Genomic DNA, 27,091 nt, shown 5'->3' on the forward strand with positions numbered 1-27,091 from the left:
GATTTTAGACTTATAGAAGAATTGGAAAAATAATACATACAGTTCCCAAATTCTCCTCACTCGTATTACATAACCATAGAGCATTGATCGAAACTAAGGAATTAACTTTGCAACAATTGCTAGAATTTACTTGGATTTCATGTTTTTCTGATAATGTTCTCTCTGTGTTCTAGGATCCAATCCAGGGTCCTGCATTACATTTAGTTGTCATGTCTCTGTAGCTTCCTCCCATCCAAGATAGCTCCTCAGTCTTTCCATGTCTTTTCATGATCTTGATACTTTCAAAGAGGACTGATCAGGTGTTTTTTTTTTTTTTTTTAAATAGAATACCTCTCAGTTTGGGATTGTCTAATATTTTCTCCATTTCTAGCTTTTAATTGACTGCACTAAACATACTTTACTGTTCAGGTCAAGGATCCAGTGACAAATAGGAGGTTTTAGGCCTAATAAATTGTCTAGATATTTCTGAGACTAGCCAGGCTGGGTATTACTGATACTGGAGGTTAGGAATATGGACTTTGGAGCCAGACAGCCTGGATTGCGCTCCTGGCTCTGTGACTTACCTGCTGTGTGACTTTGCAAATGTTACTTGACTTCTCTGTGCCTTCATGTCCTACTCTACCAATTAGGGATAATAATGGAATCAATTTCTTAGGGTCACAGTGAAGATCAAGTGGAAGTATGAAGTGTGTAGAACAGTTTTTCACAGGTGGTGATCACTCAGTATGTCTTAGCTGTTACCATTGCTCACCCTCCTCTGTGGCCCTTGCCATCCCAGTCCAGGCTCAGTGACCTGCTGATGCCACTGCCCAGGTCTGCAAGTACTTGTGTGGCTCTGACCAGAGTGATGACTTTGCATCAAGGCCCTGGGGCTTTTAGACATGGTTCTCATGGCCCAACTGAAATAGCCACCTCAAATGGAGGGCCCAAAGCTTGGATGCTGGTACCACACGGGGGTTCTGTCTCCAGGGCCTCCTGCTGTGCTCAGCTCACCAGCCACCCACATCCTGCAACCTGCACCTGCAGTCATGAGATCCACTCAGAAATCGCCCCAGGCCCCCTTCTTCTACTCTGCTTTCCTGACCACTTTGTTCTGGGGGTTTTTGTCCTCTCACCTGGGTCTCCCCTCTTTCCCTCATTCCTCTGAATTGACGTGAAGCAGGGAACGACGATGATGACGCATTCTGCTTTTCTGGAAGGACTGACTGGGTTTGCTTCTCAGCCGTAATTCAGCTTCAGTCTGTGCTTCAGCGTCTTGGTATCTAAAAGAGGCTGATCATAGTAACAGTAAATATCATTAAATGTAATGAGGTTTTATTCTCTGCAGGGTACTACTTTATTTTTTATTTTTTGTTATACAATTTTTATTTATCTGAAAAATCCGTGTCACACAAACACAGTCAAACAGTAAGTCCTCACTTAATGTTCAAAATAGGTTCTTGAAAACTGCAGCTTTTAAAAAATGAAACAATGTTGCTATATGCCATTCAAATACCTTTTGTTTGTATCAATTAAACTATGGTAAAATTCATTTTCTTAAGCAATATGTTGCTTCACTCACAGTTACAGCTTCTAAGAACCTGTCGACATTAAGAACTGACTATACACATATGTGATTTATATAGGTATGTGTATGTGTATCACTTTACACATTTATATATATATATAGATATATCTCAATGACACAGTCCCAGCAGGCTCCCTACTAAGTATAAGACAGAATTATAAGGTAATAGTTATTAAAAAATAAGATAATAGATGGCTTAATATTTGCTTAGCAGTGTTCTAAGCTCATTAATGACAAAGGGCATTTAAAAAAATCTAGAAGGTGAGTAGATACTTTTAACCAGCGGTGTCCAACCAACCCTTTGAATGAGAGGACTTTTTTGCTTATCTGTGGTGATGAATATCATGAAAACTATACACAAACCCTTTTTCTTTTTAGCTCATCAGCTATCATTAGTTTTAGTGTATTTTATATGTGGCCCAAGACAATGTTTCTTCTTCCATTGTGGCCCAGGGAAGCCAAAAGTTTGGACACTCGTTCTTTAAATTGGGGGTTTGGCTACTGTCTCGTCTATCTTCAAATTGTAGGGCTCTTTTCTTTGCTCCGGACAGGTGACCAGATCCAGGGAGACCAGGTTTCTGTAGTTCTCCAACGTCACATCACTATTTAAATTCTGCTGGGCAGGGTCCAGGCATTTCCACTCTTCTGGAGAGAATTCTATGGCCACATCCCTGAATGTTAAGAGTTCCATTTCTCGGCTTCAGGGGTGTCCTCAAGTCTTAGTTATAAATCTTTCAATGCCAGCAGGTCACAGAGCAATGGGGGCTGTGGCAGAATCACCTAGGCCTCCCCGAGCAGAGGACACAGGGCAGTGAAGCCCTAACCTGCAGGACACTACTTTAAATGTCACCTCTATTATATTATTTAATCTTCATCACAACTGTATGACATAACTACTGACATGATGCCACTTCACAGATGAGGAAGCTGAGAAACACAGAGTTTAAATAACTTGCTCAGGATCACACAGCTAAGACATGGAGGAGTCAGGATTCAAACTCAACCTGGCTTTGGAGCTGACATTCTTAGGTACTACGTGTGAAGGTTAAATAAGGTAATCTGTGTGGAGTACTTAGCAAAGTGCCTGGCTCAGAGTTAATACTTTGAACTTGAGCTATATTAATCCCATGATCTGATTTCTGTTTCCTCTGCCTCCTGGTATCTATGACTCTGGGATGCTGTGTTAATCATTGACCCAGTGCTCTGTATCGTGGCAATGGCTCCTTGCCCAGTTCTCAGACAAGTATCCCCGTTGCCCATGCTGCGTTAGCCCTACCACTCCTGCCCAGCAGATGAGGCACCCAAAGGCCCTCACCTTGTTGCAGCACGGCCTGCAGCCCTCTCCCTGTTTCACATCTACTCATTTTCTGGGGTCTTTCCTGTGTTCCCATTTAGTTTTACCTCGTACCTCAACCTTTGCTTCTGCTTCTGTCACCCTTGTTTCTACCTTCTGCTCTCACCCACAGCCTGGCCTCACCCCCTCCCTCAACCAGCTGCTCCCCAGCCCTTTGCTTGGTTCCTGGGACCTGTGGTTTGGCACAGTCTAGGGGTGGATGATCGTGACTGGCATCTCTACTGGGTTTGTCCCACTCATGAGGGGGCCCAACCCGGTTATGGAAACAGCAGCACTTGGTCATGGGTCTTGGAAATCTGCTAGAGAGGGTGCCCCAGTGTCCCATACGTGGCTCAGGTCCTGCTCTGGTGGGTCTCAGTGCTTCTACCATGTGCTAAACAAGTTCGAGCAAGTTACCTAAATCCTCTGTGCCTCAGTTTCCCCATCTGTAAAATGAAGATCCCTAAAAATACCAACCACACAAACTTATTTTAAGGATTAAATGAATGAATTCAAATGAAGGGCTTAGAATGTTTCCTGATGAAAAATAGTTATTGATTATAATTCTAAGAGTTATTGATTATAATTACAAGAATTATTGATTATAATTATTGGTTGTGGATTCTTGCTTTGAGTTATTGATTATAATTTATTATTGTTTATAAGTGCCATTGGTTATAATTATAAACTATTGTAATTGCCTTGATGATAATTATTGCTATGATAATAAGTTATTGATTATAATTCTTACTATGACTGAGACTTTATTGAGGCCACCCAAAGCATCATACTCATATTTGTGGCTGGTCCTATGCTAGGCCCTTCCTGGTTATTGAGAATAAGTTTGTAATAATCATCTATGAAGTTGAGGATAAATATCTCAAATAAATTATATGGAGTGTGTACTTGGGAGATACTAAAAGAAGCAGAAAAGTTAATAATCTGGCTTTGAGAGTTGTCATGTGGCTAAATGCCCAGTCCCCAGAGCCACCAAAGCAGGAGAGAGGGGACCAATACACATGATGACGCCATAAGAGAGCAGAGCAGAATGAAGCCATCAACTGGATGGCATGAGTTGTTGATGAAGGCTCTGTAAGTGAGGAGGGTCTGGGTCCAGCTGAAAAATGAGTGAAAGATGCATCTGATCCTAAAAGACAGGAGAGGCCAAGGGGCAGCCCTTGTAGTTCTCTTTACCAGGCAAACTTCCTTCCCTTGCCCTCATCGCTTCTCTGCTTTCTCTCCAAGTGACTTCTTTGTTTACTCCCTTCTGTCTTACACTGCACCCCCTTTTCATAGTTGCAGACAGTGGTGAAGGCACCATGACTGATGGGGGAGCCAGCTGCTGGGCCAGACCCCAAGGCTTCTTCATGCACTGTCCAGGAGTATTAGTGGCTTCAGAACTCTCGGCTACTATCACTTTGTTTTGCATTTGCTTTTCCAATGGAAACAATTTCAGACCTGTAGCCTGGTTGAGTTTCAAGATCAGGTAGAATAGTGCTTCTTACTGAAACTCTCATGTGTTTTAAGAATCACCTAATGAGGTCACAGAGTCTCCCTTTGCAAAGATCTCAAGGCGTCATGGGTGTGTTCCCACCGCTGGTGGTACTAAGGGAAACGAAGTCACAGGTGCAGGTTTCAATTCTCAGGGGATCCATCAGCTTCACTTTGCTCCACTGTTGTAGACTGCCCAGTAGCCACTGGTCACCAAAGTCATTGTAGTTGACAGATGGTGGCAGGGGGATGAAGAATGTGAATAACCAGTAAAACCTGAGAGAGGAGGTTCTGAGGGCCCAGCTGGACCCTGGTGGATACTTGCCTGTGTCACTAGGAAGGGAGGGAATATGGATTGGAGCCAAGTTGGTGCCGTATCAAAGTCATGAGGGGAGCTCATAAACAAGAGGCAAATGAAACAATGGGAAGCAAGGAAATGGGGCTTGGGAGTTGGGAGTTTCAGCGGTGGGTGAGACAAGGTGGGTTGCTTTAGGATGAATGAGGCAAAGGATTCTCACTGAGGGTAGCCACCTGGCCTACAGGTGGTAGACCAAAGTGAACATAGATGAGTCAACTCCACCCATCGTCTCTGCAAGAAAACAGCTCAAAACTCACCCCATGAATGACAGTGGAAGATGCCACCCTTTGGGACTCTGTACCCTGGCAGAAATGTTATGATTTATCCCAATAAGCAAGGCAAGTTTTCATATATTTCATGTATTCTTGCATATATCTTAGCCATCTTTTCTCTCCCTGGGACACTCAGCATGTGCAGCTCATGCTTTTCTTGGCCTGGGAGGTCATGGAAATTCTACCTGGCTGCTGTGATGCTGGGGAGGGATACTCAGCAATGGGAATTTCACTTCCTGCCCATCCAGTTCTTCTTCCAGACACTGCCTCCAGTGAGACAGCCTCTCACATAAAATGGAAAGAGTTCTCACCTCTTCCTGCACCTGCTCTCATTCCCCCTGCTGAGCTCTCCTCTTCACTGTTAGCTCTGGGCGGGAGCTGCTCTCTACCTCCTGTGAAACCAGAGTACAACTTATAACACTCACTCTGTTCTTTGGGCCTCTCCTCCAACGCATATGTACCCTCTGTCAGGCTGCTGAGTATTTGCTAAGACCCCAGTCTTCTTTTCTCTTGGTGAGGCACAGTTACCCAGTCACCACTGTCCTTGTTCACTTGAGAGCTGAAGCAACGTAGGTAGTTATTTCAGAAGAAACAATTTGACTCCTTCCTTGAGGACGCTTACCAGGTACTGACAATGTGCCGCCACTAAAGGTACCTAGGAAGAGGTAGAGGAATATTCTGTGGTCACTCCTGCCTCATCACTTTCCCTAAAGAGAGTGAGCTCTGGAATCACATAAACCTAGCCCCAGTTCTTAGAGGATCACATGCTTGACCTTCAGCAAGGCCAAGCCTGTTTCCTCAACTGAAAAATTGGGCAAGTTACACTGTATTTCCATGTCAAGGTGTTGTTCAGGTTAAATTGGATGATCTGTATAAAGCCCTTGCCTGGCTGATGGTTAAGTGCGTCATAAGCATTAACAATTATTATGCTGACACCTGTGCTACAGGCTATTGGAGGGTCACGTATACTTTTCCCTCCATGCCTTAGCCCACATTGTTCTGCCTGAAGCATCCTCTCTCTTCACCTCTTCCACCCAATTTTGTGAGTCTGGTAAGTTTTACTTTACCTTATCCCAAATTCTTGATTTCTGACCACCAGATACTTTATTCCTATATGGACTGTTTCTTACTCGACTGGCTAGGGATCCTTATATTATGATTTTTGTTAGCATCAGTTATGTTTTTGAGTTACTGCCATGCTATCCTGCCCCAGCTCCTGCCTGAATACATACACCTTTTCATCGACGATGATGATTGGTTCTTAGAGGGCAAGGTCAGCTTTGTGTCACTGGCAAGGCAGAGCATAGGAGGGAGTCAATAAAAATTCAGAATACATGTACTGAATCTTGAAGTAGAAATTCCAAGTTCCTTATAGGGATGTATATGTGGCTGTGTCATTCTCTGGTAGGTTTGAAGATCTCATGTTTGGGACAATGCTCTGGTAAGCATCAACAAAATGTTAGACCATTTAGCTTCTTTATCCCTAAGGCCCCATGGCTTTTTATTTCCGACCTCCAGCATGAGTTTCCGTTCATTCTTTTTTTTTTTTTTTTTTTTTTTTGAGATGGAGTCTCACTCTGTCATCCAGGCTGGGGTGCAGTGGCACAATCTCAGCTCACTGCAAGCTCCACCTCCCGGGTTCACGCCATTCTCCTGCCTCAGCCTCCCGAATAGCTGGGACTACAGGTGCCTGCCACCACGCCTGGCTAATTTTTTGTATTTTTAGTAGAGATGGGGTTTCATGGTGTTAGCCAAGATGGTCTCAATCTCTTGACCTCGTGATCCGCCCGCCTCAGCCTCCCAAAGTGCTGGGATTACAGGCGTGAGCCACCGTGCCCGGCCTCCATTCATTCTTTACACATTTTGTTTTGCTTCAGTTTGGGAGTAGGAGAGAGCCTCAAGGTGTCTGGTGGGGAACCTGGAGCTTGGTAAGCTGCTTCTAGCATGAGGATGGAAAGGTACAACACTATCAGACCTCATGAGTGATGCCGAAATATAACTTGTAATTTTTATACTGAAAGAGTGTTCAATCTCTCACCTTCCCTCACCTTGAGTTATATGACAAAAGGGCCTCTTTATTACTTTGATCTCTAGAGCCCCCAGTCTCTGGGAAGGTGGTGGGGGAAAAAAGTCCATTCTGGGATGCATTATTTTTGCTGCCCACACACTATCCACTCCAGAGCAGGACTTGATGTTTTAAGACCCGGGAGAAGCCTTGGGATGGGAAAGCAAGCAGCATGTATAGTATGCACTCTCCCAGACTTGTGCTTTTCTATAATTTTAATGTCTTCTCTCTAGGCAGTGATTTGAAGTGGAGCTTAATTAAAATCAGGCAAGAGGTGTAGAAATGGAACATTAAAAATAGAAAGGTACAGTAATGGCACTGTCCATCCCCACCCCTGTCATAATGTCAGTGGCAGGGCTCTGCACTTCATGTTGCTTCTCCAAGTGGTGCTAGACAAGACCTCTGTCCTCATCTGCTTTCCTACACAAAATGGCATATCCCAGGGCAAGCTGACATGCTCTGGGGGCCAAAGACGTGTCAGGGACCTCACGACTGGGCCTGAATCTGCCCCAGCTGATAGCTTATGTGTATGCATCATTGTTCTCTGTATCTCATTGTTTCAGTGTGAGGCAACTAAGCAAGCCTGCATAGCTAGGAAAAATAAAACAAGACAAGAATAAATACCTCTGACTTAAAATAGAGATGACAACTCTTGCTGCTCCTTGCAGCAGTTGTTTAGTAGAGTGGGAAAAGCAAGGCTACGTGAGCTTGAGAGATTACTGAACTGGATTTTACTTTCTTTATGTGTAGAATGGATATCAAAATACCTACCATATAGATTTGATGATAATCAATAATAATGACAGCCATAATTGATTGAGCATGACTTCAGGCCAAGCATTTTTTGAAAGTCTTCAGGAGGTAGGGACTATGATTATTCCCATTTTGCAGACCAGGAAAGAGAAGCTCAGAGAGGTTTAGTGACTTTTCCAAAAATCACACAGCGAGGAAGTGGTAAAGCAGGACTCAAACCTGCAGCTGACAAGCTGTAAATTCTGTGTTGTCAGTAGCTCAACCATACCTGAGTAAAGATTCAGGGAAATCATACAGCTTTACTCCAAGTGTGAAATGAACGTTCCGATGAATTGAAAGATGATTGTAGGGGGCACATTAGATGATTAGGGGGTGCATTGATGAGGGATTAAATCATGTCCTATCATGGGGTGAGAAAATTATTCCTTTTTAAATTTTCTTTCAATCTTTCTGAGTATGACAAGGATTAAACTTTGATTAAGTGATGTTGTGCCTTCAACACTGTCTAATACTTTTTAACCTCCATTTTTAACAAAGAGAGAGCAGATAGCAGAGGCTTAGCAGACAATAATATCTAACTAGTATTCAATAAAAATGGTTTTAGGTCATATTCATTTTCACTTCCACCTTCTATTGATGGCAGGTGACACTGGATTTTTATTGATAGAGTGATGTAAAATTTTGTCTTAGAATACACTTATTGGAGTATGGAGAATCAGTCAGTTTTCAACACTATTACAGAAATAATACTAGAGGTAGTGTTCAGATAGGGCAAAAATAGCAGAAGCTGAACATGAATGAGTCAAGCATGAGAAATGCTGTGATAGCCTGTGAGCAGTTTTCAGCTGATGGTAGCATGTGGATCATAATAAACGTCAAGGACAGAGTGAAGGAAACATGTAACTCTCTCTTCTGATCTCTTAATAGGAGAAAAGAAATGAGCTGTTTATGAACTAGATGAAACAGTCTTTCCTCTGACATTTTGGGTATGAATTTAGCCTGTTCTGAAGGCTGATGGGTAAAGCAGGGGTTCGGGAAAATGGAGTTTGCTTTGGTCTTCATTGAACCATAGAAGCTGAGTGCTGGGGGTGGAACTTAGGCTCAGGGTCAGATCCTGTGTTAGATACATGAGGATCCAGATGCAGAAGGCATTTCCCCAAGGTCATTCTGGCTGAGAGCAACTGCAGTGTGAATAATGTTTTCATCCATTTCTGGATCAAGTGCCTTATCTTGAGTCTCTGTTTCCCACAACAGCCACCAGGCATGAACTGGCCCATGTAAAACCCAGATAGCTCAGGGTCAAATCTACCAGTCGTAGGTGCTCACCAATGTGCTGGCACTGCACAAAGCACCATGCATTACAAAGAAATGCTTCCACAAAGAGAAGGAAGTAAATAACTGTCTTCAAACTCAAGGAGCTGATAGGGTTATACTATATGATTTTTAGCCTTAGATGAGTATCATTTGGAAGGTAAGTAGCAAGTCTGCCATAATAGAGTCAGTTAGGAAGGTCCTCCCAGGAGTGAGAAGCCCTGTATTAGTCAGCTTTGACCAGGTTCTGCTTCAGTAACAACCACTCCCATGTTTCAGTGACTTCCAACGATAAAACTTTGTTTTTTGTGTCTGTTACACATTGGTTGCAGGCCAACTGCATACTTTACCACAGCTTCTTCATCTAGGACCCAGGCTGAAGAAGCAGCCAGGGCCACACCTCTCTTAGAGCAGAGGGGAAAAGAGCAATAGCAGAACCATGGGGAAGTTCCTAATGCTTCTACTTGGAAGTGGCATGTGTTACTTCTGTTCTGTGTGGTTTGGGTTCCTAGGAGCAGATTTTAGGACACGGCTTCGAACTCATGGATTATTAGGGAGATACAGGAAACACCAGTTGGGGAATGGAGAAATGAGATAAGAAAGGCAGTCAGGAGAACATGCGTTATTAAGCTAGCTACCACTGTGGGCAACTCCAGTTCAGTCCCATGGAGAAGTTCTGGAAAACAGGGCAAATCATGTGCCTTAGAATTACCTTCTTAAGGAATAAGGGAGCTGGTATATTTACACAACCAAACCTTCCAGACATGGGTTGAAGGCTACTCCTGAGGAGTTTTAATTTCCCAGCACTTCCAGCCTGTGTGTACACAGAGTAGCCTTCTAGCTTCTGAGAAAGCACTCAGACAAAGAGATAGATGCTGGCAGTTGCAAGCTGGCTGGAGTGCATTAGAGGGACAGGGAGGAGGGACATGGGTGGGGCACTGAGAGCATCTGAGACATGCTCACATTTCTTTGTCCAAAGGAATTCACGTGGCAAAGGACGTCTTCAGGGATAGAGAAGTGTAATCCTCCCACAGAGGTGCAGCAAATACTTGAGAACCAAAACATAATTTGCAACAGGCACCGAGCCCTGATTCAAAAGTGTAGTAAACTCTAGTTGACACAGTAAATGTAATAGATGGTTAACTGAGAGCTACCATCCAGACGAGGGTTTTTGACCTCAGCACTATTGACGTTTGGGGTTGGCTAATTCTGTTCTATGCATTATAGCATGTTTATTAGCATTCCTGGCCTCTGCCCACTTGGTGCCCATAGCCTCTCTCCCCTCACCTCATAATTGCGGCACCCAAACATGTCTCCAAATGTTGCCAGGTGTTCCTGGGGGACAAAATCACCCTTGTAGTGAGCCACTGATGTAGACCACATATGCATTGCTAATTCCCAAGGAACTGAAATAAATTGTGGCTACCTGGATGCAGCTGCACTCAGCCCGATGGGAGAGACAGACAAACAGACAGACATATAAACTGCAATGGCCAGTCCACCCTGGGTAACAACAATCTGAAATATGTAAAGAAAACAGAAATAGTTCAGGAGTGGTAAACATCACGCTTTTTGCAGGCTGGGGAGGTCAGGGAAGGCTTTGCAGAGACAGAGACAACAGAGCAGGGTTTTAAAGGATGAAGAGGAATTTTTCAGATGAGTGATCCCACATGTAGAAGTTAATGTTTCTGCTTGGAAATGGCATGTGTTACTTTGGTTCTGTGTTGGTTTGGGTTCCTAGGAGCAGATTTTACGACAAGGATTCAAATCACACTGTTTATGATCTTTGGTAATTGTGGAGATTTGGGAATGCTACCCTGAGACTGATGTTGGAAATGCTGACCTCAGAGCCAGGCTGATGGCAGGACGGTAGTTATACCGGCTTTACCGTGGCATTGATCATATGTAAGGAGCAATGTCAAGGGCTTTGGAGGCACTTAGAGGAGTTGCCAAATGGCATGGATGCAACCCAGCCCTAGAGGCAGAAGCACCTTTGCTCTATTATTTTAGTCAAGGGAGAAAGCCAGCTTATTCTTTGGCCTCCTCAGTATCATTTCCTGACCCATCTACTTTGATGTTTGTTCCATATGTTGTACAAACAAACTGGATGTGGTTTTGTCACTTAACATCTCTCTGCCTCAGTTTCTTGACCTCTTAAACAGAGATCACAATGTTTTCTCTCTTGCCAGTTTCACAGTCTTACTCTAAACCGACAATGAAGTTACACAGCAATGGCTGTGCATTCAGATGAACCTGCCCTGCTCTGCCATCCACCAGGTGTGGACTTCTTTTTCTCCATCTTCTCATCTGTAAAATGGGCTTAATACCCACCTCACAGAGTTGTCTTGAGGACTGAATTGTGTGATGTCTGTGAGTCCTCAGCCCTGCACCTGGGCACACACAGTAAGAGAATAAAGGACAGTTGTTATCATAAATCTTAAGAAATAGGTTGAGTGTGCATAATGATAGCTAACTTGTATTGAGTGCAGGTGATATTCCAGGCACCATCATGGGGGTGTGTATGTATTAACCTATGACTACAGTAGGTATTCTGATTATCTCCATTTTCCACGTGAAGAAACGAAGGCTCAGGGAAATCTGATCACTTACCTAATGTATGCAGTTAGTGAGTGGTAGTCAAACTTCAGCAGACTGTTAAGTAATTGCTCTGCTGGATTGTTTACTGCTTGGCGTTTTACCATAGCTCTTTGAAAAGAAAATCAAGTCTTTAGGTAGATAGTTACATTCACCAAATGATTAGAGCCCATGTAGCTACTATTGGGTAAATGAACTTTTTTTACTATTGACTGAGGCCCCCTTACAGAGTATTAATAAGAAGGTAGGTGAGCAGTGATGTATTTTTAAGCATAGTATCTGAGCCGGCTTCTCAGGGTGAGTCTACATGGGTAGATGATGAATCACCCCAAACTGACCCTTTCCAGAAATGCCTGTGAGGGCAGCACAAAGGAAAACTTTCCATTGCTTAACTCTCTCCACAACCCCCACCCTCAGCTATGGAAATAAAATGCCAAGAGGCTGCTTGCCAGCCTCCCGGACGCCACCTCCAGAGCAGCAGGGAGTGTCTGCTCTCCCTTTGTGGCAGGGACACATATGGTGTTCTTAGTGTCAGAGGGAGCAGACTCTGTTCCAAGAGCTGCTTTTCAATCCAGCCTCTGTGCATGAGATGGCAGCAATGGAAAACAGTGCAGGGTCCCCGGGTCTGAGGGTCATCCTCCTTCAGCCCGTGCCCCTGCCACCTACTAAGCTCTTGTCTTTGGTGGAACAGGAAGTACCACTCAGTGTAGGCATAGACCTAGCCTGCCTTGTGTACCTCTGTGTCCTGGTCCTTTGTAGATGCTTGAATGAGAACCAATCGTGAGGAAAAGGTATGATGCCCTTCCTGTTCAAAACACGTATTGAGTACCAAGTACTACACCCAGGATCATTTTCTTCCTTCTTTCTTTGGCTCAGGTCCTAGTTCCAGACCTTGTCAGCCACGTGTCCTGGAGCAAGTTATTTTCTCTCTCTTTGCCTCATCAACAAGATGGAGATAATAATAATTCTGTGCAGAGACTTGCTGGAAGAACTCAGTATAAAGCAGCTGGCTGACAGAAAGTGCTCTAAGTGCTGGTTCCTCTGTCATTTTGAGACCAAGACAGATGTGTTAGAGATGTCCCTGGGGGAACTTGCATCCTAGAATTCCACAGCCTGGAGGGATCTGAAGGCATGCGCTGGTCTTGGATCCCAAATGAGATTTGAAACCCTCTGATGAGCTCCCTATTTTGTAAGTTACAAAACCTTTGGCAACTGAGAAGAAGAGGCATCTGTAGCAACTTTAGCTGGGTCCCAAGCTCCAGGCTGTCCCCTCTTCCTTCCTCACTGCAGGCAACAGCCTGCTGTCTGCCTCCTACTCAGACATCCACAGTCTGGAGCAACCTCAAAACTGTCGTCTGGGGCAGGATGTTAATGCTGCTCAGGCTGGGGCTAATTGATTAACTGGTTATTTTCTCTACATAATACCCAAAAGATGGTTTTGCTTTCTGAGCCTCACCTGCAGCCACCCCTGGCTTCCTCCACTTTCCATCCTTTATGACATTCACGCTGCACACCTCCCCTTCTCTAGAGAGACAGTAAGCCTCTCCAGTGAGAGGCAGGGTGTGCAACAGTAACATGCGTAGGCTCGGGAGTCCGACTTTGAGGGTCCGCCACTGACCAGCTTTGAACTTCAGCAAGTTGCTCAGCCTCTCTGTGCCTTCTTCTTGTCCCCAATAGGAATAATAGTAGTACTACCTCATCGGGTTTTTGAATGATTCAAACATGCCAAATGTGAAGCACTTAGAATGTGTGGCTGGCACATAGTAAGTCTTCAGTGAAGGTTAGCTAGTATCATTGTCCTAAAGTGATAAATGCCACCAAAAGGGGGAGTAGATCCTGCAACTAGAAGTTGGATATAGTCAGGCTGCTACGACATGAGACCTGAAAATCTAGTTTGCTGTGGATTTGCCATGGATTCCCATGGCGACTCTCAAAAGCAAAGTTGCTCAAAGGCCATTAAAGGCTCATAAAGTCAGTGGTTGTTTTGCCTAAGAAATTTTTGTGGAATGAACAAATACAACACAGTAAGGATAATCATAATAGTTACCATGTGTTGCATGCCACATTCCAGGCATTTTCACATGTATCGATGGAATTAATTTTCACTGCAGTCCCGTGAATAGTTATTATTATTATCATCTGTTGTATGAATGAAGTATTTGAGGTTCACAGGTGTTAGATAATCTGTCCTAGGCCACACAGCTCATGAGTGTTGAAAGTAGGGTTGGAATCTCAGGTGGAGCTCCAAAAGATGTCCACTGCAGGCCACGCGACTCTTTATTCTGACATATTTATCTATGGCTGCTATTAGGAACTGATGGAAGAACAGTCCTCTCTCAGATGTGTTATCTCCTGTGAAAATTTCAGACTGGGATTGAAATGGCCCAGAGAGGGGCCAGAGACAGCTATGAAAGAGGCACAGATATGGTGAGGAGTGTGTCTAGGTGATTCAGACACCTGTGGGGATTGTGCAGAGTAGACCTCTGCATCAGGTCACCTGCAAAACATCTTGGGCGTCTGCTGTCTGGGGTAGATGGTAGTTTGGATAGTCCCCTGGCCTGATCCCCACTATTGCCTATCCCAGTTGAGAACTGAAGCTCCATTCTCTGTGCTAACCTCTAGTCAGATTAATAATTCTATATAGCAGCCTGAATCCTACCAATATGATGACAAAAGTCTTTAATTATTTATTTATTTTTTGAGACAGGTCTTACCATGTCTGTCACCCAGGCCAGAGTGCAGTGGTGTGACCATGGCTCACTGCAGCCTCGACCTCCCAGGCTCAGGTGATCCTCCACTTCATGGAGTAGCTGAAACTGCAGCATGCATCACCGTGCCCAGTTAATTTTTGTATTTTTGTTGAAGACTTGGTTTTGCCATGTTGTCCAGTGTGGTCTTGAAATCCTAGGCTCAAGGAGTTCTGTTGCCTCAGCCTTCCAAAGTGCTGAGATTACAGGCGTGAGCCACCATACGAAGCCGACAAAAGCCTTTATTCCTTTCTACCATAAGACTAAATCCAAGTCTGTAGCCTAGACCCAGGGTCCTCTGTGTTCTCACCCATTTGTCCCCTCTTCTTAACCTAAAGGATTGCCATGATATGGGAGATTTTGATGCCTGACAAGGGTTGGGGGAAGCAGAAAGGAGGAACGAGTAACAAAGGACTTCTCCAGAAGTTGAGGTAGGCCAGATTGGACATAGAAGGCCTTGTATGCTACGTTAGGGAGCTTGATCTTTATATAGAAGACTATTGCTTCAGAGTATGTTCCTTGGATCAATAAATCCATACATCTATATAGCTCTTATGTAAGAAAAATAAAACAAACAAAAAGTCAACATGTTTTGGGTAACTTTGGCTATGGCTTGGTTAAGCAAAGTTGAATGTTTCTTCACTGCAGAATTTCTCAGAGCCTTTAGTAAACTAATGTACATTCTTAGCCTCCAAAAAAGGGCAGCTCTGTCCAATCTGATGTGACTCTCTTCATCTTAAAATGTAGGAGCAGGCCAGGCATAGTGACTCATGCCTATAATCCCAGCATTTTGCGAGGCTGAGACAGGTGAATCACTTGAGGTCAGGAGTTTGAGACCACCCTGGCCAACATGGTGAAATCCCGTCTCTACTAAAAGTACAAAAATTAGTTGGGCATGCTGGTGGGCACGTGTAGTCCCAGCTACTCAGGAGGCTGAGACAGGAGAATCACTTGAGACCGGGAGATGGAGGTTGCAGTGGGCCGAGATCATACCACTGTACTCCAGATGGGCAACAGAGTGAGACGCTCAAATAAATAAATAACTAAATAAATAAAATAAATGCAGGAACATTTTACGTGATTAGTGTTCTGAGAGGCACATTTGAGAAATGGTGCTATGATTTATGGAAGCCATGGAAGGTGACATGGAGCCTAGAGTCCAAACCTACCTCAAAACAACAGGTTGACCTTTCATTTTATATTTAATTAGAAAACAAAGAGAGGTCTTTCCACAAAATCCAGGAGTAAATTAAGCTATGGAACATTTAGAATTTAAGCATCAAGAAAAGATCAGAAGCTGGGACATCTCTGGGCCTTAAAATGAGCTAGTTTCTTCCACATTGGGATTTAGAAGTTAAAGACTAATGACTTTACTGGGTCAGGGTTAAATGTCAAAGAGCAAGTCTTCCAGGCATGAAATGGTTAATGGTCACTGGGGTTGGAAGAATGGTATTAGAGAAGTGAAGGTAGGTACCCAGGGAGGACCATATGGTGTCAGAGCTACCAACAGGCTCAGGGGCTTACCCGTGAACTGCTGGATAACCAAGTAGAAATTCACAAAACATGGGAAGGAAACAGCCATGGTTCTTGCCTAAGGAGAGAAAAGGGACATCAAAGGCCAAAAATGACACTGATGATGTCTTTAACTCCCATCATTACACAACGTCCAAACAAACAGTGACCTTGGGCTCTCGAACGAAATGACAAAAGTCAATAGGACAGTTTGTGACGTCTTTGACATCAAAACACTGGGTAGGTAAACTTTAAAGTGCCTGACAGCTTTTCCTCTGTGGTGTAGCAGGACGATGATGGAAGGCAGAGCTCACTCCAGCACTACGTGACCAGCACGTTCCTGGAGCCGAGAGAATGGTCAGGTCAGAAATCTTGGATGGGATAAGGGTGGGTTGTGAGGGGTGATGAGAAGGGAGGAATCAGTTTGCATTCCTGCAGAAGGAGGAGAAACGAGAAGGCAGAAAAATAGGTTATTATGAGACACTGCTGAGAGTCTATTTTGGTATTTGGCAAAGACACTTGGTTTTCCCAGGGGCTGAAATAATGTGAGTTCCCTCCTGTGAATGAGATCTTCCTTAGAAACACTGAGGCTCAGAGAAAGGAAGAAGACTTGGGAAGTGTAATCTGATTTTCAGGAAAAACAATTGGTTTCTGAAATGTCTTAGGATGCTGAATAAAATGCACAGGTCTCTGCATGCCAGTGCCTGGTAGTGAGTCAAGTACTTTTTAGGTTGAATGAATTAATGAATTAATGAATTAATGGAAGAATCAGTTATTTCTATCTTTCCACATCCAGTTACTCCCCTTTAAAAGACTGCTTAAATAATATATTAATTACATGATACCGATGACGACTTTACTCTCATGATTACACAACATCCAAACAAACAGTTACCTTGGCCTCCCAAGTCAAATGACAGCAGTCGATAGGACAGTTTTTGATGTCTTTGAGGTCGAAACACTGGCTAGGAAAACTTTAAAGCAGCTGACAGCTTTTTCTCTGCAGTATGGCAGGTGAGTGGTGACTTGGAAAAGCTGTATTTTTTTAAAAAATCAAAATAATCATCCATGATTGCATCTTGAAGAATTGAAGCACCCAAAAATGTGTGATGCTGTCCTTAATGGATATGTGCTCTACATTGAGCCTCATGTTCTTTCTACAGGTTCTAGTGTTAGTGTTTTCAGCCATCACTGTGAAGAAATTGACACAAACGAAAATTCTAGAATTCTAGCTGTGCCATTTCCCTGTTGTGTGATCTGTTGTGTGATAGCTGTATTTCCACTTGCAAGTGCAAGCGACTTTAATTAAGATTTTATTGTCAAGCAGTTTACCCTGCTGTCAAAGCTCTTGGGTCCAAAAGTCTAAAGCAAAAGTGTCAGCGATGTTGCACTGCTGCCTGTATTTGGTGAGAGAATTAGCAGGTCTGGCTTTTGTGGTGAAAAAGGTATTTTTTAATAGTACTAAATGCATAAGATATTTGGTCCCATGTTACACTCTGGGTGCTTGTTAAGTATTTCTCTTTCCTCTTGCAACATAGAGTGTGGGTGTGACAATGACCACCGCCTCCTACTTGCTATTTATTTATTCCTTCAAATTACTCTTTTCTTCCATTATTGGAAAAAAGTGGTTAGTACTTCTTTATTCTCTCAACACATTTTTCAGTGTTCACTAGGTTCTGGGTGCAGCTTTAGGGTTTACCAGAAGTGGGACAATATTCAGTACTCTATTCTTTCACATGTTAGTTTCTCTTTTCAGAAGTTCAAGATGATGATTAAAAAAAAAATAAAGAAGTCAAATGAAACAGAAATTGCAAAGAGAAGTTACTCAGGAAACCAGAAAACATCAAGAAAGTCTGGAAAAATTGGATTTGAGCAAGGGCTTTCTGTATTTGCTTGGCAATGTGGATGATACAAAGTTGTGAAGAACCTGATAATTTTCCTTGCTACAATAATATAAATTACTTATTCTGTTCACATTTTGGCCTATTTCTCCTTACTGTTTATTTATTTTTTATTTTTATTATTTATTTTTTTTTTTTTTTGAGACAGAGTCTTGCTCTGTCGCCCAGGCTGGAGCGCAGTGGCCGGATCTCGGCTCACTGCAAGCTCCGCCTCCCGGGTTTACGCCATTCTCCTGCCTCAGCCTCCCGAGTAGCTGGGACTACAGGCGCCCGCCACCTCGCCCGGCTAGTTTTTTGTATTTTTTAGTAGAGACGGGGTTTCACTGTGTTAGCCAGGATGGTCTCGATCTCCTGACCTCGTGATCCGCCCGTCTCGGCCTCCCAAAGTGCTGGGATTACAGGCTTGAGCCACCGCGCCCGGCCTCTCCTTACTGTTTAAAATGAATTCCTTCAAGTTCATTTGTTTATAGTTTCAGTTTTAAAAAGGTGATTAATATTATGATCATAGAAGTTCTACATGCTCATTGCAGAGAAGTATTAAAACGTAAATGTACGCAGAAGGGAAAAATCACCTGCAATTTCTTCAACTAGAGATAATCACTGTTGAAATGTTGTATTCCCTTCTAGTCATAACATACATCAATACGTATTTGAGATTATGTTACGTACTTTACGTCTGTTTTCTAGGCTGCCACTCTCCCCTCTTTTTTTTTGAGACAGAATCTTGCTCTGTTGCCAGGCTGGAGTGCAGTGGCGCAATCTCGGCTCACTGCAACCTTCGCCTCTCCGGTTCAAGTGATTCTCCTGCCTTAGCCTGCCAAGTAGGTGGGACTACAGGCACCTGCCACCACACCCAGCTAATTTTTGTATTTTTAGTAGAGACGGGGTTTTACCATGTTGGCCAGGATGGTCTCAATCTCTTTACCTGGTGATCTGCCCACCTCGGCCCCCCAAAGCACTGGGATTACAGGCATGAGCCACAGCACCTGCTTTTCCCCTGCCTTTTTTAAGAAAAAGAACTTAAACCGTTTTAATATCCTATAAAATTATTATTGTAAATTCTTTTCTAGCCTTGGTTTTTGTCCTAATGGTCACTCTTATGTTGTGTGACAATATATAGGACCTGACTATGCCCAGCTTTATGTACATGCAGTAGGTTGCCATATGAGAATATGGGTAAGGAATTCTATATTTTATCTGTTAGAGTTCACTATTGCTGTGGTGTCATTTGCATAAGTATTTTGCAGGAATTGGACTTGGTCGTTTCCAGTTTTCTTATTTTATAAATAGTGCTGCAAATGACCCTCTTTGTATTGCATTTATTTTACTTAGAGATTGTTCCAGGCACCATATTCCCAAAATGAAGTTACTGAGTTCATGAACATAAACAGATTTATAATGCTTTTTACCCATTTTGAGAAAGATTAAGCCTGATTCATACTGCTACCCATGTTTTCCGAATGTACTTGTTTGTACAAAGCCCTACTCCTGTCTAATTTAAGTCATTGATTTAGATTTTCTGCCTTTAATAGAGATCTAAAATTAATGGATTTGAATTTACTTTTAAAAACTCTTACCTTTTTTTTTTTTTTTTTTTGAGATGGAGTCTTGTTCAGTTGCCCAGGCTGGAGTGCAGTGGCATGATCTCGGCTCACTACAACCTCTGCCTGCTGGGTTCAAGCAATTCTCCTGCCTCAGCCTCCTGAGTAGCTGGGATTACAGGCATGTGCCACCACGCCCAGCTAAATTTTTTTTTTTTTTTTTTTGTAGTTTTAGTAGGGATGGGGTTTCACCATGTTAGTCAGGATGGTCTGAATCTCCTGACCTCGTGGTCCGCCCACCTCGACCTCCCAACATACTGGGATTACAGGGGTGAGCCACTGCACCCGGCCTAAAAGCTCTTACTTTTTTATAATAAGAGATACAATGCTTGCCATAAAAATGAGCAAATTCAATGAGTAAAAAGTTAATTATTGCCAGAAATAATAATACTTAAATAATGTGTTATCAGAACATTAGTTTTACATTTTTATGTAATAAAATTCACATCAAGACTTTATATTTGAAAGAATAAGGATTGCTTTTATTCTCATTTCCCTCATTTTTCTTAATATTCTCTCTAAATTGTCAGAGATTTTACATTTGTCAATGCCATTCACCTACTGAGTCTGTTTCAAGACAAGCCTAAACGACAAGAGCAAAGGAATATTCTAGACCCTCAGAAATAATTTCAAATGTCTGAGAAGGATCCTTGAAGTTTGCTGCCCCAGAGAAAAGATACGTTATATTCTTGACAAAAAGAAGGTGTCTTGGAATGCACCCCATTTTTGCCTACGTTGCAACCAAGGGCCTTCTGCCCAGCGTTCTAGGGGAGTGCTGGGAGTTGCCTTGAGTCTTAGCCACCTGAGCAAGTGCAGTGCCATGACGCATGGTCAGAGGTGCCCAGGAACATTAGCAGATTTTCAACTAAGTCTTTCTACCATCTGGGAACACCAATGAGGTGAAGGATTTTATTCCCAGAAATTTTATAGAACAAACACACACCTGCCCATAACATCACTGTTCAAAATCAATTAGGGCTATTGTATGGGTTGATTATAAGTTTGTGAAGATGAATCTGGAAAAAAACATCATGGGGTCCCCCAGTCTAGGTGTATTTGATGGTATTCAATTCATTCAGGAACTCTCAAAGTGTATCTAAGTACAAAGCTATAGAATCTTTAGAATCATTACTGCTAGACATCTTATAACCTGCTCAGAAGGCCATACCAGCTTTCATGGGCAGTTGGCTATATACCATTTATTTCACATAATTATTTCACATAATTATTTTGTTTGTAACTAAAGAGAAAAAACAGCTCTGTAGTGGACAGTGTTGTTATCCATCTGCTGTGCATTACATATGAGAAAACCAAGGCTTACAGAGTTACCTAACTTGTTCAAGGAGACCGTCAGCTAAGACTGTTTTTTTTGACATGAGATGGAGTCTTGCTCTATTGCCCAGGCTGGAGTGCAGTGGCATGATCTTGGCTCACTACAACCTCTGCCTCCTGGAGAATCAAGCGATTCTCCTGCTTCGGCCTCCCGAGTAGCTGGGATTATAGACACACACCACCATGCCCAGGTAATTTTTGTATTTTTAGTAGAGAAGGGGTTTCACTATGTTGACCAAGCTGGTCTCGAACTCCTGTCCTCAAGTGATCCGCCTACCTCGGCCTCCCAAAGTGCTGGGATTACACGTGTGAGCCACCATGCCCAGCCAGCTAAGATGTTAAGACTGGATCTATAATTGGCCTCACTCCCTCTACAGCTGGTGCATTGACCACTTCCTGCTGTTTTGCGCAGACATGCAGCGAAACAAGGCAGTCAGCAGGCACGACCTATGGATGCTTTCTTTCCCAGTTAGCTCCAGTACACTCACAAGTGCTAATCATCTGAAATGGTGTGAATTATGGAAAAATACAGAAAAAAAGCCATATAGGATTATTGGAGTGAAGATGCAGGAGGAGGGTGTGAAGGTTGGGAGGAGGGAGATCAGGTCTCTCTGATGCTAAGATTCTGAAAGTGAGCTCACCATGGTTGGTCTCATTCACAGACCCTCTTACCTTTGGCCTTTTTTCATCCTGAGAGTAAACTCTATAATGCTTTAGGTCTCTCTACCAACAAGGTGGAAGAGTTTGAACTCACATTGGCCAAAGGGGCCTGCCACAGGGGAAAAATTCTTTGAAACCTTGTGTTTTATCCTTGGAAACCAAGCAAATTTTTACATCATGCTCTATTGTTTGTTTGTATTTCTGTGTAAACATTATGGTTTAAACTACCATGTTTCTTTGTAACTTTCTTATAAATGTAATCATTTATAGGAGTTTCTATTGATTTTATAACAGCATTGGGATAAGGGAAACTACATTCATTATGAGACACATTCTATTTTCAGAAAACTTGAAATATGGGAAAATGTATAATTAGAGTTGAGGAAATTCAGGAAGATTTTGCTGCTCGTGGAAGATGTGTCATGTTTCTGTTGGGGCTGGGCCAGGCTTCTGGTATCTATTTGTGTCCACGTGAGAGTAGGCACATATTTCAGTATGCGGTGCAAAGTCTCAGATGTGTTCTTGGGTGACGGGTGTGGGGGCGGCTGGGGGTGAAAAGTGTGAGGAATTGCCCATGGCTGGCTCCTTCTGCCTCACTGACATCTGTTGGGATAGGGTTTCTCGACCTTGGCCCTATTTTTTTAAAACTATACTTTAAGTTCTAGGGTACATGTGCACAATGTGCAGGTTTGTTACATATGTATACATGTGCCATGTTGGTGTGCTGCACCCATCAGCTCCTCATTTACATTAGGCATATCTCCTAATGCTATCCCTCCCCTGTCCTCCCACCCCATGACAGGCCCCGGTGTGTGATGTTCCCCTTCCTGTGTCCAAGTGTTCTCATTGTTCAGTTCCCACCTATGAGTGAGAACATGCAGTGTTTAGTTTTTTGTTCTTGTGATAGTTTGCACAGAATGACGGTTTCCAGCTTCATCCGTGTCCCTACAAAGGACATGAACTCATCTTTTTTGTGGATGCATAGTATTCCATGGTGTATATGTGCCACATTTTCTTCATACAGTCTATCACTGATGGACATTTGGGTTGGTTCCAAGTCTTTGCTATTGCAAATAGTGCTGCAATAAACATACATGTGCATGTGTCTTTTTATCAGCATGATTTATAATCCTTTGGGTATATATCCAATAATGGGATGGCTGGGTCAAATGGTATTTCTAGTTCTAAATCCTTGAGGAATCACCACACAGTCTTCCACAATGATTGAACTAGTTTACAGTCCCACCAACAGTGTAAAAGTGTTCCTATTTCTCCACATCCTCTCCAGCACCTGTTGTTTCCTGACTTTTTAATGATTGCCATTCTATCTGGTGTGAGATGGTATCTCATTGTGGTTTTGATTTGCATTTCTCTGAAGGCCAGTGATGATGAGCATTTTTTCATGTGTCTGTTGGCTGCATAAATATCTTCTTTTGAGAAGTGTCTGTTCATATTCTTTGGCCACTTTTTGATGGGGTTGTTTGTTTTTTTCTTGTAAATGTGTTTGAGTTCTTTGTGGATTCTGGATATTAGCCCTTTGCCAGATAAGTAGATTGCAAAAATTTTCTCCCATTCTGTAGGTTGCCTGTTCACTCTGATGGTAGTTTATTTTGCTGTGCAGAAGCTCTTTAGTTTAATTAGATTCCATTTGTCAATTTTGGCTTTTGTTGCAATTGCTTTTGGCATTTTAGACATGAAGTCCTTGCCCATGCCTATGTCCTGAATGGTATTGCCTAGGTTTTCTTCTAGGGTTTTTATGGTTTAAGGTCTAACATTTAAGTCTTTAGTCCATCTTCAATTAATTTTTATATAAGGTGTAAGGAAGGGATCCAGTTTCAGCTTTCTACGTATGGCTAGCCAATTTTCCCAGCACCATTTATTAAATAGGGAATCCTTTCCCCATTTCTTGTTTTTGTCAAGTTTTTCAAAGATCAGATGGTTATAGATGTGTGGTATTATTTCTAAGGGCTCTGTTCTGTTGCATTGGTCTATATATCTGTTTTGGTACCAATACCATGCTGTTTTGGTTACTGTAGCCTTGTAGTATAGTTTGAAGTCAGGTAGCATGATGCCTCCAGCTTTGTTCTTTTTGCTTAGGATTATCTTGGCATTGAGGGCTCTTTTTTGGTTCCATATGAACTTTAAAGTAGTTTTTCCCCCAATTCTGTGAAGAAAGTCATTGGTAGCTTGATGGTGATGACACTGAATCTATAAATTACCTTGGGCAGTATGGCCATTTTCACGATATTATTCTTCCTATCCATGAGCATGGAATGTTCTTCCACTTGTTTGTGTCCTCTTTTATTTTGTTGAGCAGTGGTTTGTAGTTCTCCTTGAAGAGGTCCTTCACATCCCTTGTAAGTTGGATTCTTAGGTATTTTATTCTCTTTGAAGCAATTGTGAATGGGAGTTCATTCATGATTTGGCTCTCTGTTTGTCTGTTATTGGTGTATAAGAATGCTTGTGATTTTTGCACATTGATTTTGTATCCTGAGACTTTGCTGAAGTTACTTATCAGCTTAAAGATATTTTGGGCTGAGACGATGGGGTTTTCTAAATATACAGTCATGTCATCTGCAAACAGGGACGATTTGACTTCCTCTTTTCTGAACTGAATATCCTTTATTTCTTTCTCTTGCCTGATTTCCCTGGCCAGAACTTCCAACACTATGTTGAATAGGAGTGGTGAGTGAGGGCATCCCTGTCTTGTGCCAGTTTTCAAAGGGAATGCTTCCAGTTTTTGCCCATTCAGTATGATATTGGCTGTGGGTTTGTCATAAATAGCTCTTACTATTTTGAGATACGTCCCATAAAAACCTAATTTATTGAGAGTTTTTAGCATGAAGGAATGCTGAATTCTGTCAAAGGCCTTTTCTGCATCTATTGAGATAATCATGTGGTTTTTGTCTTTGGTTCTGTTTATATGCTAGATTACGTTTATTGATTTGTGTATGTTGAACCAGCCTTGCATCCCAGGGATGAAGCCCACTTGATCATGGTGGATAAGCTTTTTGATGTGCTGCCAGATTTGGTTTGCCAGTATTTTATTAAGGATTTTTGTACTGAAGTTCATCAGGGATATTGGTCTAAAATTCTCTTCTTTTGTTGTGTCTCTACCATGCTTTGGTATCCGGATGATGGTGGCCTCATAAAATGAGTAGGGAGGATTCCCTCTTTTTCTATTGATTGGAATAGTTTCAGAAGGAATGGTAGCAGCTCCTCCTTGTACCTCTGGTAGAATTCGGCTGTGATTCCGTGTGGTCCTGGAATTTTTTGGTTGGTAGGCTATTAATTATTGCCTCAATTTCAGAACCTGTTATTTGTCTATTCAGGGATTAGATTTCTTCCTGGTTTAGTCTTGGGAGGGTATATGTGTCCAGGAATTTATCCATTTCTTATAGAATTTCTAGTTTATTTGTGTAGAGGTGTTTATAGTATTCTCTGATGGTATTTTGTATTTCTGTGGGATCGGTGGTGATATCCCCTTTATCATTTTTTATTGTGTCTATTTGATTCTTCTCTCTATTAGTCTTGCTAGCAGTCTATCAATTTTGTTGTTCTTTTCAAAAAACCCAGCTCTTGGATACATTGATTTTTTGAAGGGTTTTTTTGTGTCTCTATCTCCTTCACTTCTGCTCTGATCTTAGTTATTTGTTGCCTTCTGCTAGTTTTTGAATGTGTTTGCTTTTGCTTCTCTAGTTCTTTTAATTGTGATGTTAGGGTGTCATTTTTAGATCTTTACTGCTTTCTCCTGTGGGCATTTAGTGCTATAAATTTCCCTCTACACACTGCTTTAAATGTGTCCCAGAGATTCTGGTATGTTGTATCTTTGTTCTCATTGGTTTCAAAGAACATCTTTATTTCTGCCTTCATTTCATTATGTACTCAGTAGTCATTTGGGAGCAGATTGTTCAGTTTCCATGTAGTTGAGTTTTGAGTGAGTTTCTTAATCCTGAGTTCTAGTTCGATTACACTGTGGTCTGAGAGACAGTTTGTTATAATTTCTGTTCTTTTGCATTTGCTGAGTAGTGCTTTACTTCCAATAATGTGGTCAATTGTGGAATAAATGTGATGTGGTGCTGAGAAGAATGTGTATTCTGTTGATTTGGGGTGGAGAGTTCTGTAGATGTCTATTAAGTCCACTTGGTGCAGAACTGAGTTCAATTCCTGGGTATCCTTTTTAACTTTCTGTCTCATTGATCTGTCTAATGTTGACAGTGGGGTGTTAAGTCTCCCATTATTGTTGTGTGGGAGTCTAAGTCTCTTTGTAGGTCTCTAAGGACTTGCTTTATGAATCTGGGTGCTCCTGTATTGGGTGCATATATATTTAGGATAGTTAGCTCTTCTTGTTGAATTGATCCCTTTACCATTATGTAATGGCCTTCTTTGTCTCTTTTGATCTTTGTTGGTTTAAAGTCTGTTTTGTCAGAGACTAGGATTTCGACCCCTGCCTTTTTTGTTTTCCATTTGCTTGGCAGATCTTCCTCCATCCCTTTATTGTAAGCCTATGTGTGTCTCTGCACGTGAGATGGGTCTCCTGAAGACAGCACACTGATGGGTCTTGACTCTTTATCCAATTTGCCCTTCTGTGACTTTTAATTGGAGCATTTAGCCCATTTACATTTAAGGTTAATATTGTTATATGTGAATCTGATCCTATCATTATGATGTTAGCTGGTTCTTTTGCTCGTTAGTTGATGCAGATTCTTCCTAGCATTGATACTCTTTACATTTTGGCATGGTGTTGCAGTGGCTGGTACCGCTTGTTCCTTTCCATGTTTAGTGCTTCCTTCAGGAGCTCTTGTAGGGCAGGCCTGGTGGTGACAAAATCTCTCAGCATTTGCTTGTCTGTAAAGGATTTTATTTCTCCTTCACTTATGAAGCTTAGTTTAACTGGATATGAAATTCTGGGTTGAAAATTCTTTTCTTTTAGAAGTTAAATATTGGCCCCGACTCTCTTCTGGCTTGTAGACTTTCTGCTGAGAGATCTGCTGTTAGTCTGACGGGCTTGCCTTTGTGTGTAACCGGACCTTTCTCTCTGGCCGCCCTTAACATTTTTTCCTTCATTTCAACTTTGGTGAATCTGACAATTATGTGTCTTGGAGTTGCTCTTCTCGAGGAGTATCTTTGTGGTGTTCTCTGTATTTCTTGAATTTGAATGTTGGCCTGCCTTGCTAGGTTGAGGAAGTTCTCCTGGATAATATCCTGAAGAGTGTTTTCCAACTTGGTTCCATTCTCCCCATCACTTTCAGGCACACCAATCAGATGTAGATTTGGTCTTTTCACATAGTCCCATATTTCTTGGGGGCTTTGTTCATTTCTTTTTACTCTTTTTTCTCTACACTTCTCTTCTCGCTTCATTTCATTCATTTGATCTTCAATCACTGATATCCTTTCTTCCAGTTGATTAAATCGGCTACTGAAGCTTGTGCATTCGTCACGTAGTTCTTGTGCCATGGTTTTCAGCTCCATCAAGTTATTTAAGGACTTCTCTACACTGGTTATTCTAGTTAGCCATTTATCTCATATTTTTTCAAGGTTTTTAGCTTCTTTGCAATGGGTTCGAACTTCCTCCTTTAGCTCAGAGAAGTTT

General features: G+C 42.3%; 1 protein-coding gene across 6 annotated transcripts in view; it reads left to right on the plus strand.

Moving 5' to 3' along the window:
• SLC1A2 (solute carrier family 1 member 2) overlaps positions 1-27,091 on the plus strand; it is a 167,095-nt gene that overhangs the window by 41,609 nt on the left and 98,395 nt on the right. For 2 of the 6 annotated variants that reach the window (XR_013403160.1, XM_077960356.1), the window contains exon 1: positions 16,925-17,018. Coding sequence is in view for 1 of the 3 variants with exons in the window: in XM_015114491.3 (XP_014969977.1) it covers positions 16,359-16,366 (8 nt within the window). In the remaining 2 variants the exon portion in view is untranslated. 6 annotated transcript variants of the gene reach the window in all.

Source organism: Macaca mulatta, chromosome 14 (assembly GCF_049350105.2).
Source record: "Macaca mulatta isolate MMU2019108-1 chromosome 14, T2T-MMU8v2.0, whole genome shotgun sequence".
NCBI classification, from domain to species: Eukaryota; Metazoa; Chordata; class Mammalia; order Primates; family Cercopithecidae; genus Macaca; species Macaca mulatta.